Source organism: Prosopis cineraria, unplaced genomic scaffold (assembly GCF_029017545.1).
Source record: "Prosopis cineraria cultivar Desert tree isolate PC_DT_omini unplaced genomic scaffold, ASM2901754v1 PC4, whole genome shotgun sequence".
Lineage (NCBI taxonomy): Eukaryota > Viridiplantae > Streptophyta > Magnoliopsida > Fabales > Fabaceae > Prosopis > Prosopis cineraria.
The window spans coordinates 43,113,253-43,130,863 of NW_026555335.1; the positions used below are offsets into that span (position 1 = coordinate 43,113,253).

Genomic DNA, 17,611 nt, shown 5'->3' on the forward strand with positions numbered 1-17,611 from the left:
AATTCTTGTAAAATAAATTACAAATGTTGATATAAATAATTGTAAATTTAACTCAAAGATTCATTGTCTCCTACCCTTAAGATTAACTCTCTAATTTTATTATTATGTGAGTCCCACATTTAAATTTTTTATTTTTGATGGGTCCTACCATTTTTATATTTTTTATAATTTAAAAAATATCCCTTTCCCTCTCTCCTCTCTTTCTCTCTTTGCATCTCCTTCTCTTTTGTCCCTACTGTCCACTTTCCTCTCTCTTCTCTAATCATTCTCCTTCTCCCCTCTCCCTCCTCTATACAAACCTTCACCATTGTCTCCCTCTCCCTTCTCTCTCCTCCATATGCACCTTCACTGTTGTCTCCCTATGCCACCTCCAATGCCAATGGTGGAGGCATAGCCATTGGATTCTCTTACATCAAAGTATAGGCATTTTGGCCATGCACATGCATTCCTCTCTCTTCCACCTTCTCCCTCCCTCTATCCTGTCTCTCCTTCCTCCTTTCTCTCTCCATCCATTGTCCGACAAGGATCTCACACAACCACCATGTTTAGAGCATCCTCAAAGCATTCACCACACTTCGTGGAAGATGAGGACCAGAGAGAGAAAAGGGGGGAGAGAGAGAGAAGTGTCGTGAGCTATGCACGCATGTATATGTGAAGGTGCTCTAATTGAAGCTATTTTAGCTTCTAACTGATGGCCATATCCTCCCCCCTCTCTCTATCTCGTTAAAGCTTGCATGAAGATTCATGGACACATATTGGACATAATAACTTAGGACATTATGTTAAGTTTAAGTTTTGATGATGACAGATATAGTTATATTATCTTAGCTAATATGTTTGAGAATATAAAATAGTTAACTATATGCATTAATTGTTCTCTTATACATATTAATTAACTATAACTATGGAACAAATTCTTTAAAGTGTTTTTACTTATATTGTTCTATACTATTTGGGATTTAGAAAAATAATTTATGTCCTCAAAAGTTATTTTATCCTTTTATATTTTTCCTTATCCTAAATTGATTATATATCCAAGAGTGATCAAAATGTTATTTTTCATAATTTGGATATTTACAATATATATATATATATATATAAGATTTTTATATGCATGGCATAATATAATAGCTTATACTTATTTTCATGCATATTAATAGTTGGACTAACTACTTTATTCATGACACATACTATTGGAGGTTATCCAAAGTAGAAATATGAGTGAGCATGAAGGGGAAGCCATTGAAGTAATCATTAGCATGCTTCATTCAAGAATGAAGAACATAAGGATAATGAGAAAGATGATCCAATCGAAACTTAAGTGAATGAAAACTAACAAGTTTAGATTCATCATAGTCTTATTCTTGATAAGTATAATATCATTAAGCTTTTTAATCTTTATGTTAAATTTATTATTTTATATGCATCACAACATACATTTTAGTTTTAAAATAAATAGTGAGATATAACCTTAATCTTATTTTCAATCAATTATATCTCACAAGAATTGAAAATATTTCCTCTTAAATATTATTTGAAAAACTAACTCCATAAAGTTTCTTAAAAGTTATATTTACTCAAAGTGGAGTTATATTATTAATTTTTGAAGTTCATTAAGAGTTTGGGAGATATTCAGTTTTGACCTTAATTTAGTATTTTCTCTATATCTCTTAATATACAAATCTATTTAATGTGAAACTTCTTTGTTTAAAAATAGACTTATAAATATTTCTAAAGACATAATTTCATTCAAAATAGATTTTATATGAAGTAGATATGATTTTTTAAAGTTGGTTGTTAAAACTTCCAGTACTCAGAAAAACGTTACTGACCTTTGCACACATTTTTTATCATGTATCTCAAAATATTTTGAATTTTTGAGTCAATATGAAAACTAACCATCTAGAGTTTTTTAACAATAGGTCATTTTCCTGTTTTAGATTTAAAATGAAAGAGTTATGATTGATAGAATTTAACTTATAAACTGTGTTACGGAAATGTACCTTTAGCATCGGTGCTGTACTATTAACACCGGTGCTATTCCTTCATTTTTGACAAAAAACCTCTCTTTAGCACCCATATTAAGTGCTAACACCTATGCTATTGATATTTTAGCACCAATACTACTTTTCTACATTGGTACTATTCTTTAAAGCTTTGAAATAAAAGACTTCATTTAATTTACATTAACACCGATACTTTTTATCAACACCTTTGCTATAAATCTTCATTTGAAAAAGAAACACTTATTTTCATAAAATGAAAAATATCATCGCCATTTACAAAGAGCCCTGTATTAGTACTATCAAAGTAAGACTTGTGTTATTTTCATTGTCTTGTTATCACAGCATCGATATTATTGCAAATGGCACCATTGCTAAATTGGTTTTTCATGCTCTATTTTTTGTTCTCAACTCTAAACTCTTCAAAACTCATTTCTTGGCTATTCTTTTCATCTGCAATCAATCGTGTTTACTTAATAACCTTCTTATAATCTATCTAAGCACAATTATTGCTTGGATCAAACTCTTTGTGATTCATTCTTGATTTACACCACCTACGCTAAAATGCTTCACTAGTATAAACCTTCACCTACTTTTGTCAGAGTATTAAATGTGTAAATGCCGTTATATTTGCTTTTAGCTCTAACATGTAAACCCGTATGAAAAGTTGCCAATTCCTACTATCCCTTTCAAGTAACAATAACGTTGTAAAGCAACAAAGCTACACTTACACCTATAATGTTAAAGATCAAACAACAACAAAAAATTGATTGTGCCTAATGAATAATTTACAAAGATGCAAGAGAACTCTGTTAAAAGCACTAAACAGATTTATACTTTAGGGAGAAGATCATAAGAGAGAAGGAGACTACTCCAATGGATATATTAATGAGTTTAATAGATCATTTATTAACTCCAACTATAAAAAGACTTATCCATGAAGATCAAAGTAGAGAAGTGAGTGGCACAAGCTGTGATATTTAATACCTTCAACTATTCTCTGTATTTGTCTCGAATATTATTGTACTTCAATATATTCATTTACTCAATGAGTAAGTTTGTATCAAGATCACTTTGTGATCAAAATTTCTCTATTACTTATTTGAGTAGACTTAAGATTAGGGGATCTCAAGTGGGTTCTAAAATTACCTCATGAGAAGGAGAGAAATAGACTTGTAAGTCTAAGAGATTGTAAGTGGCTTCATAAGTGTCCGGATCAAACTTGTGAGATTTTTTTTTTTGTAAAGGAAAGTGATACAGGCATTAAGTCTAACGTTATACTGTGGCTTCATAAGTGCTTGGATCGAACTTGTCGTTATAGTGAAAAATCTCAAGAGGTTCCTGGGGACTGGACATAGGCTAAGTGGATTGGGCTGAACCAAAATAAATTCACTATGTATTGTTCTTTTTCTCTCCCAACTTCATCTATACTGCTTTATCCTCTCATTATTCATATTTCAAGTTTCTGTGATTAAGAGCTTTAAGCAAAAAATCAAATAATATCTAATTCACCCCCTTTTGGGTGACCGACATATCTTACAACACACACTCAAGCGCTCTATTGATGACCTCTGGAGGACCACACCATAATTTAGCATACTCATGCACTCGAGCTTCCTTATTTTTTCTATTAAAAATAGAGATATCAATAAAGTTAGATGATTGAGATAGAAAGAAGAGGGAGAGAGAAGGTGGAAGAGAGCATTGTTGAGTGAAGGTGACAATAGAGGTGGGCTCTACTAGCTCATACTTGGTCGTTAAGGCAAGCCAGTAATGTCTCCAACAAGCCGAGTCCTTAATCTCCTCCTCTCTCTCTCCCACCTCTTATCCTTTCCCTCCTCCCTCTCTCTTCCTTGTCCTTATCTAAAGTTCATCTCTGATCCCCGAAGTTGATCTCTCACAGACCATCAATAAGGCCATTCCTCGTACCAGGAACACAATCTCACAGTTGAGGACCACCATAGTTGTTGTATGGCTGTCACATATAGGAGAGCACATTTTTTTTGCAATTAGGAGACGAAGGGCAATAAAGAGAACCACCATGGTTGTCACATATAGGAGATTGAGAGAGAAAGTGGGGAGGGGAGAGAGAGAGAGAGGAGACGAAACGGAGGGTGAGAGAATGTGGAAGAGAGAGAATATTTTTAAAATTATAAAAAAATATTAGTGGGACCCACTATACAATATTTTATAATAAAAATATTAAAAAATTTAAATGTGAGCCCTACAAAATGAAAAATATTAATGGGACAAATGACAGGGTAATAGATTTAAAAACCTTAGCGATTTAGGGTTATAAATGACCCATAATAGAGTTTAAGATCATTTATTCATATATACTTTAGAGATATTTTTGACTCTTAAACCCCCACACACACTTTTCATTTGTAATTAAAACAAGGCTATAAGATTTTTAGGTGACTAAAAGATTATGAGTCAAACCTTCCCTTAGCCACCTTTACTAATTATTTTTAAATAAAAGTGTCATATTTACCAATTATTATTGCAATGTTAAAATCTATTAGTCCTTTATTGATATAAATTTCTTCTAGTTATTCTTAGCTGATATTTTCCCTTATTATTATGTCGTATCTTTGATTTTGCTGAACGTATACCTTTCAACTTGGCTCCTTTAAGGAAATTTATGACATGCTAAAGCTTCAAGATAATAAATCAAAAGCAGTTAATCTCAGGTCTATAGACTTCTTTAATTTATTCTATTAAATCCTTTTAAAAATACAAATTTACTCACTTTAGTTATAAACTCCCCCAAAAACAAATTTAGAGTGTGCTAAAGTGTAAGTAACTTTTTTTTTAATGTAATCACTATTAAAATATATTATATATATATATATATATATAAATTGTAAGAAGTCATATCGTTCAAGTCTCAGGCCAAAAAAACATTGTTCATGTCAAGAATAATATATAACTTATGTTTATTCGACAAAAAAATATTAGTCCACCTTAGTTTGTTCATATTGTAGAAATTTAAAAAAAAAAACACGCATGATTTAGATAAAACTTTAGTGTGGTATTTGGATAAATGGATTTGAATTTTAAATTTTAAAATCAATGCACATTTAAAATTTTTTTAAGGGTAACATGAAAAATTTACACTTATAAAATTCAGTTGTCCTAGGTTATAAAAAAAAAATGGAATTGTCCTATTTACATGACTTGGCTGCATATTTGCATAATATTGAAATAATTAAATTAAAAGAATATTTAAAATTATAAAGAAATTGTAATAAAAAATTTACTTGTATTTGAATCAAATCTAAATCTAAAAAGTTTTATGCATTCAAATAATATATTTGGCACAAATCCAAACCGTTGATCTAAACGTGGTAGATGTGTGTGTGATTTGCTAAAAAGAATTATAGTATAAAAAGAAAAGTTCTAATTTTAGCAAGAAAGTGAAAATCTAACCAGGCATGATTCGTTGATTAATATTTAAAACTGTAATCAAACTATGATTAAACTTATTATAAATAAATTATTTTATTAAATTAATCAATATACTAGTTGAATATTTTATTAATTTCATTAAGTGAGTTGGCCCAGTTTTTCTGACTATGAAATTTCTTTTCGGCAAAGGAAAACTGATGCAGTTTCGGCAACTGTTTATCCAACCTACATGCCTAATGTACGTTGGATCCGGTGCTCAACAACCAAGATGCTCATTACCATAAACAGAAAAGATCTGGGCCGTCTAAATTTTTTAAATTTAAATTTAAAATTTCTATTTACAAAAATCAAAATTTATAAATTTTTTTGATACATATTTTTATCATCAATTTCAACAGTAGTAATTATAATTTTTATAAATTAATTATTTAAATGTACTCTAGACAATATAGATTCAATACTAAATTTTTTAATAATTTTTTATTTTAATAAATATAAAATAAAAATAAAAATAAAAATAAAAACTTTAAATATGGACATTACAGATAAAAATTTAATATTTCATATTGATGATAAATATATTTATTAAAAATTTATAAATTTTTATTTTAATAAAATCAAAATTAAAAATATCTGAGCCATACAGATTTTTTGTGGGTGACGAGCATGTTGGCGCCGAAGACGGATCCAATGTACGTTGGGCTCACCAAAAACTGAAAAACTTGCAAATGTAGATGGATGAGACGGGCCCCAAAAACTGCTTGCCAGAAGCTCGAGACTCATGTGATGACTCGCTCGAACACGCCTTCAGCCCTTCACTTGGGCGTTGCAAGTATTCTTACTCGCTCATAAAGATGTACCAACAACCACTGTAACAAACCTTGAACGTTTCGGCGTCGTGCATGCATGCGTCACAATCTAGGGTAACGCACGGCTTCACTCAATATATATATATATATACACACATATATGATATGTTCATTTCCTTACTGGGCTTGTTGAGCACAAGCATGACGAAGACATGTGTGGTTGGGATTCTGATACTACAAGTGTGCTGGCAATGGATGGGGAGTGGAGGCGAGAGAGTAGTGACGAGGATGGACCTGCCATCACCGGTGACCGGGCCGGAGTCGCTGGCATTCGACTCCATAGGAGGAGGACCTTATACCGGTGCCTCTGACGGCAGAATCTTCAAATTTGAGAACGGGATCTTCGTCGAATTTGCCTACACTTCCCCAGTCAGGAACAAAACAATATGCGATGGAATTGCGGGATTCTCAGCCCTGCAACAAACATGCGGGAGGCCCTTAGGATTGGGGTTTCACAACCGCACGCAGCAATGGTACATAACGGATGCATATCGGGGCCTGGTCACGGTGCCTTCCTATGGAGGCCGGCCGACCCCGGTCGTGACGTCGGTAGAATGCCGTCCTTTCCGCTTCCTGGATGCTCTGGACATTGATCCTTCCACTGGAATTGTTTATTTCACTGAAGCCAGCTCTAGATTCCAGTTCAAGTAACTATTGCTATTGTTGTTATTACATTGCGCCATCCCTTCCTTTCTTCCTTGTACCATGCAATGAATCGTGTCTACAGGGACATGCAGGCACTGCTCTCCAGCAGCGACACTTCAGGAAGCCTGCTGAGTTATGATCCTCGAACCGGAGAGACCAGGGTGTTGCTGCGGAATCTGGCGCTGGCAGCTGGGGTGGCGGTGAGCGGAGATGGTTCATTTGTGCTGGTCACCGAGTTCTTGGCCAACAGAGTGCAGAGATTCTGGCTCACAGGTCCTGCGCAGAATAGATCTGAACTTTTCTTGCAGCTTGGCGGCAGCCCCGATAACATCAAGAGGAATTCCAGAGGCGACTTCTGGATTGCCGTCAACACTCCTCTCGGACCCCCCTCGGCAACCACGTATTTGCCTCTCGGAGTCAGAGTCAATGCGGGAGGTTTTATTCTGCAGATTGTGCCTCTCACTCCAATATATGGTAATCAAGAAGCTAGCGAAGTTCATGAGTTTAATGGGGCCCTCTACTCCGGCTCCATTGTTGCTTCTTATGCTACTATTTTCAGTCCCTAGTGCTTCAGCCTCAGCTGCATTTATTTTGCTTGTAAAAATCGGATAATTAAACAACTTATTATATATGCTCGCTTACCCTTGGTGGCACTCGGAAGGCCCTTTTCTCTGATCACTTGTGTCCTTACTTCTCACGTGTTATCACGTCGAAACTTCGGTCCATAATATCAAACCAGCTGGCTTCATCAAATCTAAAATCAAAATTTGGCATTCTTATTCTCATCCCTTCTACTTCCTTTCCACAAATATATTATATATATATATATATATAGTCCCTAATCTTCATTAAAACCCTGTTCATTCCGACAAGCAATGCTTCATATAACAAATAATCCATTCAACCGTGCAATGAGTCTGCATTCATGCATCATGCCCTCGTAAATCAAGAACCTCTCGAGTTGATTTGGACGTCAAAATAAATTCACAGAAGAACTCTGATAGTCCTAGTTGATTAGCGTTTGTTTGGAGTGATCCTAAAATACTTCTTGCGTTGCTTTCATCCCATGGAGCCATAGCGAATCAAATGCATACATCCAAAAGTTATTTCCATTGGCACCTAATCAAACTCCTTACAAAATGAAAGGGTGTTTTTGGACATCTAAATTTCCGCAGCAGTAGGAATTCCGATTTGCTAGGACTAATCAGTTAAATGCTTAAGGAAGGAAAAGTAGTGGAGCCGATCAGTTTGAGAAGCCCTTGAAGATTCATTCAAGCAGTTCGATGCAATATTCGAAATAGTTCTGCACCTTATTATTCCTTATATTGACTAAAGTATTCTCAATTATGGAGCAGGATAATGAGGACTATAGATCTATTTGGATAACCCTTAAAAGTATATTTAAACTACATCTAAAATATGTTTTTGTTAAATTTAACAAATAGTTAGTTTCTTCAAATGTATTTTTACATATAAACTGAAAACCAAACACACACTATATTGATATTATCTATGACTCATCTAACCAACTTCAGTTCAGAGTTACATGTGCTTTTACAACTACAATTAGGAAACAAGTCTAGGGGAAAGGCGAGTAGCACAAAGAAATAATAAAAAGCTTCTACATATTTTGTCAGTTTTCCAGTCCACTGCGGGTCTTTCAGACACTCTTCATAACAGTAAAAAATTCTTGGTCTGCAAACTTCACATTAGAGAGGCCTGTGAAACAGGAATGATTGTATATATCAAAAATATTGAATTTTATATACCTGCTTTAGTTCAGTCAAATTGCAGTGGGTTAAATAATATTTTAGATACCCTTTGCATGCATAATCTGTCGCAGATAGATCATTTTTTTGGTTGTAAATTCCGCTTGTATTCATTTGATCAGTCCGTTCAGTCATGCTACTCTTCAGGTTTTCCATCCTTGTTCCAAGTTCTGAGGCAGTTGTCGCAATCTCTAAAAGAAACCACAAACTACTTAAAAGATCTGTCCAGTACAAAACTTTTACATACATACTGAAATATAAATTTAATTATGAACTAATTTTTAAAAAATAATGAGTAATTTATATTATTAAGTGATATAAAATAAATTATCAATTATTTAAAACAGATCATCTCATGCTTCCTACTGTTAACTTTAAAAAATATTGACCATCAAATATTTTTTTGACTAAAATATTGACACGAGGCAAGTTTTCGTTCGTTTGACTGGTCCTTCCCTCCTCACGGCATTGACCCTTCTTCTTCTTCTTGTATAATCGGAGGGACTGGAGTTCTCTCCACAGACGAAGGACGATTTGACTCGGTGATTAAACTCTTTGGGAGGAAGATTTCTCTCCCGCCCAACCGCCATGCCTCCTCTTTCCATGATTCCACTCATGATCATACTCCTCCTCCTTGTTCTTCCTCTCCTCGCGAAGTCTGCTCTGCAATACACCACCAACCTCTTCACCCTCAGGTATTATACATATCTTTCCTTACCCACCACAACATTTCTTCTCTTTTCGTTCAAGATTTTGATTGAGGTCGCTTTGGATGATCGTGGATGGTTAATGAGTTGTTCAATTTCCCCCCTTGTATTTGTTTCTTCCTTCATCCTTTTCTGAGATTCCAGTTTCATTTTCAAGTCATGTTTGTTTTGGTTTGTCAATTCAATTCTATAAACCGAGTTGTTTTAAATTTTTGATATGTATTTCAGAGTGTTTTTTTGAGTTTTAATGACGGTTCTGGCTTTCACAGTCTGATTTATCTCTGGTGAATTTGATCCTCAACTGGTTTATATGACTTGTGCCTCTTAGACTTTGCCTCCGACTTCATTTTCTGCGGTGCCACCGGTGCCTTCTGTCACCAAATCACAAGTATAAAAAAAAAAAAAAAAAAAGGAAAACCCCACAGTTCTCCAAAGTCTAGAAACCATTCCACCATCATGAAAGAGAACCTACTCTTTTGCATGACAAAACTTTGGGGAACAAAAACACTGACAATTCTTTTCATGGCTCTCTAGAACCTATTCCACTATCGTGAGAGAGAACCTCCACTCTTTTGCATAACAACACTTTGGGGAACAGACGAAGGCAGTATTTCTCCCAAATAGCCAGCTTCTTGTCCTCAAGGCTGCTTGAATCACATTGCGGATGCAATAAACACACTGAAACAACTAAAAGCGACACATGTATGAAGTCTGTAACAGAACATGTATCACGTGTATCGGTTCCTATCAAATCTTATTGCGGACTCGCATTCTTATTCTAATTATAACCAGTGCACTTCTTCAGTAAGGAAAAAAATAATCGTCAGTAGAAAAAGAAGATAGAGCGAAATTCTGCAGAGGATTTTGCTTCCTGGTGCATGATAGGACTGGCCTTTCTCAGACCTCGGGATGTTTCCACACCTTGAGAGCTGAGCTTCGCTGACGCTACTCTGCAGGACATAAGAAGAAAGAAAGAATTTCCAAATTCCACAAGGACCACAACCATATTTCGAAAATTAAAAAGAACTGAGAAGAGACTTACCGGTAGAAGAAATCGAAAGCATCATCTACAGAATTGTCCACCACAACCTGTGGAGGAATGGCCTCACTTTCACTGCCTTCCATTCTCCACGGATACACAGGCAAAAAAGTTGAGGATGTGGCCAAGGGACTGTGTCGAGAAATAAAGCGATAGGCTTGCCTGTGCCTGGTAAGATATCTGCAGGATCTCCTCTGTTTTAGGTATCTGGACCGTTGGCGTGATCAACACACGAGGAGCAGCCACATCGCCCCTTACTCAACGAAAGGGCAGGTGAGAAACAAAGCCGGCCTCTTGGCTTTGGCTTCCAAAGTTGTTTAATTGATTAATTCTGATGCATTCATGACATGACAATTTGTTGTTTAGCGCTGACTGCTAACTGAACTTTCAGAAGCAAATCAGATTGTTGATCACTTTGTAGTTCCACAAAAACAAAAACAAAAACAAAAAACAAAAAACAAAAAAAAAGGAACAAAATGAAAGTATAACATTTTTTTATAACATATTCTAGATGAATATTAAGTAAATGTGTCAACGACTAAATTAATTATACTGGTGATAACTTCACCCCGTTCCCTTAAAAGAAGTTATGAGTTCCAACCCGATATTAAATGTGTTTATGTATGTATATGCGTATCTTCTTTTATTATGAAAAAGAATTTGGTTAGAGGTTAAGTTTTAAAGAATATTAAGTAAATTTATTTCTTTTGGACAACAGTCCGACAAACAACTCGGACTTAAGGCAGTTCTTTTTAGGATTTGGATTCAATACCGGCGGCAAATATGGGCATCGAATACCTGTACACATGTGTTACCATCTTATGCTTTTGAGCAAACCAATTATTTTCGAAGTTTTGAACAGCCATATGTGAGAAACACTGAATCCTCCTCTCTAAATCAGCATCATGTTGTATTGTTCGCCTTATTTCTCGCCTGAAATATTGGGCTCCTGTAATTGCAGCTTCAGGAGTTCACCATGCTTCGCTTACCTGTTGCAGAAGCACAGATGTTTTGGGCTGACGAGATTGCCACATTGGCAATGAAGAACTCTCAGCACTAATGAAAAGTGACGGCGGAGAGAAAAATTCAGTTCCCATTAGACACAAATTGTGGAGGCCGGCGACGAAAACTCCAAGTCATGTCAAACCAGAGTGAAAGGTCACGTGATGTGGATCAATCAAAAATGGGTCGGAGACGTGGCAATAGTGATCAGATTTTATTTTTGTCATATAATGCCGTAAAATAAAACTTAAAAACAATGCATTAAAACATAAACCTCACATTCGATCATGTATTTAATATATAATGACATAGTTATGAAAGTTTAAGCAGACACAACCGACGTCATCTTTGTCACCCACTGGCGATGTGAGGGGTGTTCTAAATTAAGATTTAATTATTAGATTAATTATATAATAAATTAAGGACTAATCCAAAAGGATTATCCTATTAAAGATTAACCTAAATAAATTTTTAACATATATTTTCACAAATGATTCAATATAAAGGGATCTCAAATTTTTAAAATATTTTAAGAACTCATATCATTCAATTAAATATATGCGAAAGCATGATAAAGGAAATATATCAACATGGGAGAAGAGCTTCCCCCTTTATTTTCTCTCTATATCTTACTCTACAATACATATATACATATTTATGACATAACACTTGGCCACTCAAACTCTTCTATAACTGGCAGCGGGGGGCCAAGATCTCAATTACATTTATCACAATGACTATTATCTAATCATCATACTCTATATATCATTTATTCATCAATAGTCTATCATATACATGAATTTTTCTTTTCATTCACATATAATTAATATCAACTGCTCACCTTTGGACATCAAAAACACAAGGGGAGACCATAACAACATTTAAGTTCTCAAATTAGGCAATATTAACTATTTTCACTTGCACAAATATTTTGACCCATTAATATAGCACAAGCATCAAACCACATTCCCCAGGGCCCAAAATATATTTCCCCCGATACAAAACCCATAATGCAAGTGGGTCAATAATATATTATCCTAGTTGACAATATTATAAACTAAATACACATATCAAAATAAAAAGAGAAAGGCTTACAGAAGTGATTACTATCACTTGGCTTAATGCTCCTTTCCTTTGTTCTTCTGAGATGAGCTAGCTCCTGTAATATGTTAAAAGAGAGGGGTGAGTACAACCATTCAGTAACAAGGTATATCTAAGTTATACAAATGCATGATAATTAATCATGAATGCAAGTGGCCAAAAAAATTTATCAAGGTGACCATTCAAACAATCACATTAATAACATGTTTATCACATTAATATTTAACTCATGTGAATAATTTTAAGAGTAAATTCAAGTACAAAATTTGCACAAATAGCCACATATACATTATTTGCATAATTACTACATGTTCTCATTTTTACAATTATAATTATATTCTCAACATAGCCATCAATCACTCAAATGGCATGATAGTAATAATATGCATGATCGATCTCTTCCTTATATCCCCCCTTATTTTCTCTGACATAAAATCTGTGGGCCAACAACCGAAAGGGATCATTTATGTGGTGAGACTACCCAAAGCCTTAATCATATCATGAGGGGCTACCAGGCCAAGGTTACCTTACTCACTTATGAACACGGTTTCCCCCAAATCACACACTATAGGTGTCATACCTAAAATTAGCTCTACCCAAAACTCCAGGTAGGCTAGTAAGGTCAAGTCCCTTAATAGCAACAATGCTACAGTACCTTACAAGGTAATTAGCGACTATAACCCCTAGGATTATTGGTTAATAGTCAAGTACCATATGGATTTTGTATAACCGTTAACTCTTTCACTAAGGCGAACTCCTGCCATATGATCATGCTCATGAGAAAAATGCATTTCAAAAACTCATATATATAATTCAAAATTATCCCACATGCTCATCAACTTTCTTGCTCAACAAACATCAAGAATCATCATATTTCAATCATGCCTCTTGCATCAATTTTTATATTATCATACAAAACCACATTAGCATAATGTAAAACTCAACATGCTCATACAATTCATCACTGTGTATAATCCACAACTTATATCTAAGAGTGTACACATAATCATCAACCATCAATCTCATTACTCACACCAAGTCATAATTAACTTGGTCACAAGTCATAGAGTTTCAAAAAAGCCACATGCTTTACAAACAACCATTTGAAAATTTAGACATATATATATATATATATATTCTTTTATTTCACCAACATAATTAATTAATATACAAATGCATAAAATAAATTTCTCCCGATTACCGTAACCTTTGAAGTTAAAGGTTACCCCTCAAGTTACAACATGTAACATTCCAATTTAAATTTTAATAGTTAATTTTGGTTAATAGAAATTTTGAAAAATATTTAGAGGTAAGCAAATTAGTAGAAAATGATTATTAAATCTAATTTAGGATATAATTCTAAATTAAAATAAAAAAATTAATTAAAAAAATATTAATTAATTAAAAAATAAATAAATAAATATTATTAAATTATTATTATAAACAAAAAGAAAGAGAAAAGGTATGAGAAAAGGAAGGAAAGAAAGAAGAAAACGCAATCGGTGGCTTTCGGCGCATGATTACATATAAAATAATAAAACAAAAAGGAGAAGAAGAGAGAGGAAAGAAGAAATAAAAAAAATATGAGACCCACTGAATTTTTATAAAAACTCACCTGTTTCCTTCGTTTCTTTATTCATTCCTTCGTGCGCGAGCTGAGGCAGAGTGAGTGTGAGTCGCCGGTGCGGGAGATCTGAGTTTTTAAGGTAAGAGTTTTTAATAGGATATTTAGGGTGTGATTTCAAGTTTTTTAAGACTAAGTAAGTGTTCTAAAATTTTTTCTTAATCATCCTTCTTCTTTGGTTTTGGAGTTTGTAGTGGTAGAAAATTTAAGATCTGGAAGAGGGATGAATTTATGTTGAATAAATATGATTTTTAAGATTGTTAGTAGTATAATAAATATTTTAGAGTATAAATTTGTTGATGATATTTGAATTTGTGGCTTATGGATCAAATTCTAAACTAGATCTGAAAATATATGTTGATTTATTGAGGTTTAGATGATTATTTAGGATGAGAAATGAATTATTATGGTTATAGGATTATAATTCTAAGCTAGAGACTCAATTTTTAATTTTTGAATATTTTAGGTACGAATTTATGAAATAAAAAGAAAATTTTGATAATAGAAATTAGTTTAGAAGTTGATTTTTAGATTATTAATGTTTATTCATAATTAAAAGAGGAGTTAAAAATTTTACTTAATAGTGTTGACTCTAGATTTGTATTAAGATTGAGATTAGAAATTATGTTATATTTTTAATTCTATTATTAGAATTATTTTATTAGTTTCAAAAATTGAAACTAATATTTATATATAATATGTTATTTGTAGATTGTATTATTGGTGAAGATTGTGGTGGGAGAGAAATTGTAAGGAATAATTTATTAAAAAAGCCACGAGGTAACCATGTTTTTAATTTGTGATTAGTGTTATTTTATGTTAATTGGGTGATTATTGAGAAAATTATGAATTTTTTTAATATTGTATATTGTGCAATATTATTATGAATTTGTTTGATTATTGTGGGAGGTTTTGGGAGACTTGCTATTGTTGTTGTATTTATGTGCCACGAGATACGCCCATATTGGAGCTCAATAGGTGGCTTGTAAGGGCTTGGGCTAATTTACTTTTGGCCGGGTAATTTAGCACCGAGTGAGGGCTACGGCTCGAGGTTAATGGAGGGATATAAGGATGGTTGTTTGTGTGTATTGTAATATTTCTTATATTTTGTTGGAATTATATTATTTTTGGTTTCCACCTAGTAAGCACACACTTAACTGTTTGTATGTGCTATCATAAATTGGCTTTGGTTATTGGGACTTTTGAGTCTCATTATGTGGTTAACAATTTTCAGGAGAAGAGCCACGAGTGACACGTGAAGGAGTCCTAGAGGCTTAGTGGCATAGATCCACTATCTCTTTTGGGTATTTGATTTATGATTTATAATGTGTTATATTGCCAATATTAGGGCTTTTTGTTTATTGACAATTATATGAATATATAAATGTAATCATGCCTTTCAAACTATTTCTATTTTTGGCATACTTTGGATGACTATAATTTTAATATTTGATTTACTTTGGATTGGTTAAAATGGCATGATTATGAGGCCAAATAACTAGCTTGTGTTGAAAATTGACTAAATTATTTATTTTACTTGTTGGGAGTATAAGGATGGACAAATATGATTTAGTTTACTTGTTGAGAGTATAAGGATGGACAAATGTGATTTAGCCTAATAGCATGTGGGAGGTAAAAATTTATCTGAAATGTTATATTGTGTGAGTTGAAGCCAATTATAAAATATTTTATATTGAAATTATTGATATAAAAAATGTGTTGGGTGGCTGTAACCCAACTATGATTGAGTTAAATTATTTTAAAAAAAAATTTGGTGTGTTACACAACACTTTCAAAGCTTTCCAAAGCTTGAATGGTGTCAAAAGGAAATTAATCTACAATTGATCATATCTCAATGTGTCAATAATATTATTAACACAATTTTCACTCATACTCTAACATCTAAGTATTTATTTTATTTTATTTTTAAGACCTTAGTCTTAGCCTCTTGAGTTCTAAAATTTAATTTTATGTATTTGAACTTATCTACTAGGTTCAATAGTCTCCTTCACAATAATTTCATTCACATAATTTTCTAATATCAAAATTTTTCTTTTTATTTCAAAAATTCACATATAAAAATATTCAAAAATTGCAAACTTGATTTCAAACCTAGAATCATTATTCTATAGCCATAATAATTCATTTTTCATCTCAAATAATTATCTAAATATCAACAAATCAATTTATATTTTCGGATTTTATCAAAAATCTGCCTATAGGGATCTAGGGATAAACTCAAATGCCTCAAATTCCAATTCTATCAATAAAATAATACTCTAGAATATTTATTATACTACCAACAACCTCAACAACTAGATTTTTTTACCAAAAATTTATCCCTATTTCAAACCCTAAATTTTTAAAAATCTTAAAATCTGCAGCTTAAAGGGAAAAACGACTAAGAAAAAAATGTTTAAAACACTTATCTAGTCTTAAAATATTTAAAATCTCATCTGAAGTATCCTATTATGGAGCTCTATTTTCTACTTTAGCTTTGTTGTAGGCATCGCGCTCGCTGTCTCTGTTTTCGCTTTCTCTGTCGCGCGAGAAGGAATGAAAAAAGAATGAAGGAAATAAAGAAAAGAATCATATTGTTGCTTTTTAAAAGAAAACTGTGAGACCCACACGTGAAATCACGCCCCTCTCTCTCTCTTTTCATTTTCTTGAATGCACACACGGTTCCGCCTCACCTTTTTTCTCTTTTTTTTTGGCATTATTTACACCTAAATACCCAAAGCAAAAATTACTTCTCTCCCCCCTCTTTAATTTTCAATTTATTTTATGTTCCTTTTCCTTCTTTCTTTCTTTCTTTTTAATAATATTATTATTACTATTTCTATTTACTATAAAATTATAACTTAGGATTTAATCTAAATTAAATCCAATAATAATCTTCTAACTAAAATTATTTATATCTAAATATTTCTTCAAAATTACTCATTTGCTCTAAATTAACTTAATTAACCTTAAGTTAATTTTTGGGATGTTACACGCGACCCGCCTGCTATATATGTCATCCTTTTCTTCCCCGCCAAAGCAAACACTGGTCATGTAGAGAATAGGGGAGAAAACCCTAGTTGAATAAACACGTCTTAGCTTAATTCTCATAATTCGAGTAAGTCGAGCTCAATTTGAATTAAGTTTAAGTATCATATTCTTTTAAAAAATATATATAGTCAAGTCCAGCTTGAATACTCAAAACATTTTAAGTTTTTTAAATTAATTTTAATTTTTAAATAATTTTGTTTAATCATAAAATATTATTTTAACTTTAACAAATAAAATAAAAATAATAATTTATTAACTTTGTACTTAAATAACTCTATCACTGTTTGGTGTATTATGTATAATTTATTCATGAATATTACTTTTATCATGGTCATTATAAATATTATATATTTAATTAAATTATATTATTTTAATTATAATTAAGTTAAT

General features: G+C 32.8%; 1 protein-coding gene across 1 annotated transcript; it reads left to right on the forward strand.

Annotated features, from left to right (window-relative positions):
- The first annotated feature begins 6,424 nt into the window (after window positions 1-6,424).
- On the forward strand, window positions 6,425-7,494 carry LOC129309036 (protein STRICTOSIDINE SYNTHASE-LIKE 12-like). Its single transcript, XM_054950380.1, has 2 exons — window positions 6,425-6,930; window positions 7,011-7,494. The coding sequence occupies exons 1-2, from the start codon at window positions 6,425-6,427 to the stop codon at window positions 7,492-7,494; spliced, it is 990 nt and encodes a 329-aa protein (XP_054806355.1).
- Window positions 7,495-17,611: the final 10,117 nt, after the last annotated feature.

Excerpts from the sequence above, each read along its gene's own strand:
- LOC129309036 (XM_054950380.1), top strand. The coding sequence starts at position 6,425 with ATGACGAAGACATGTGTGGTTGGGATTCTGATACTACAAGTGTGCTGG. Across the intron at positions 6,931-7,010 it reads AGCTCTAGATTCCAGTTCAA|GGACATGCAGGCACTGCTCT; the intron begins GTAACTATTGCT and ends TCGTGTCTACAG.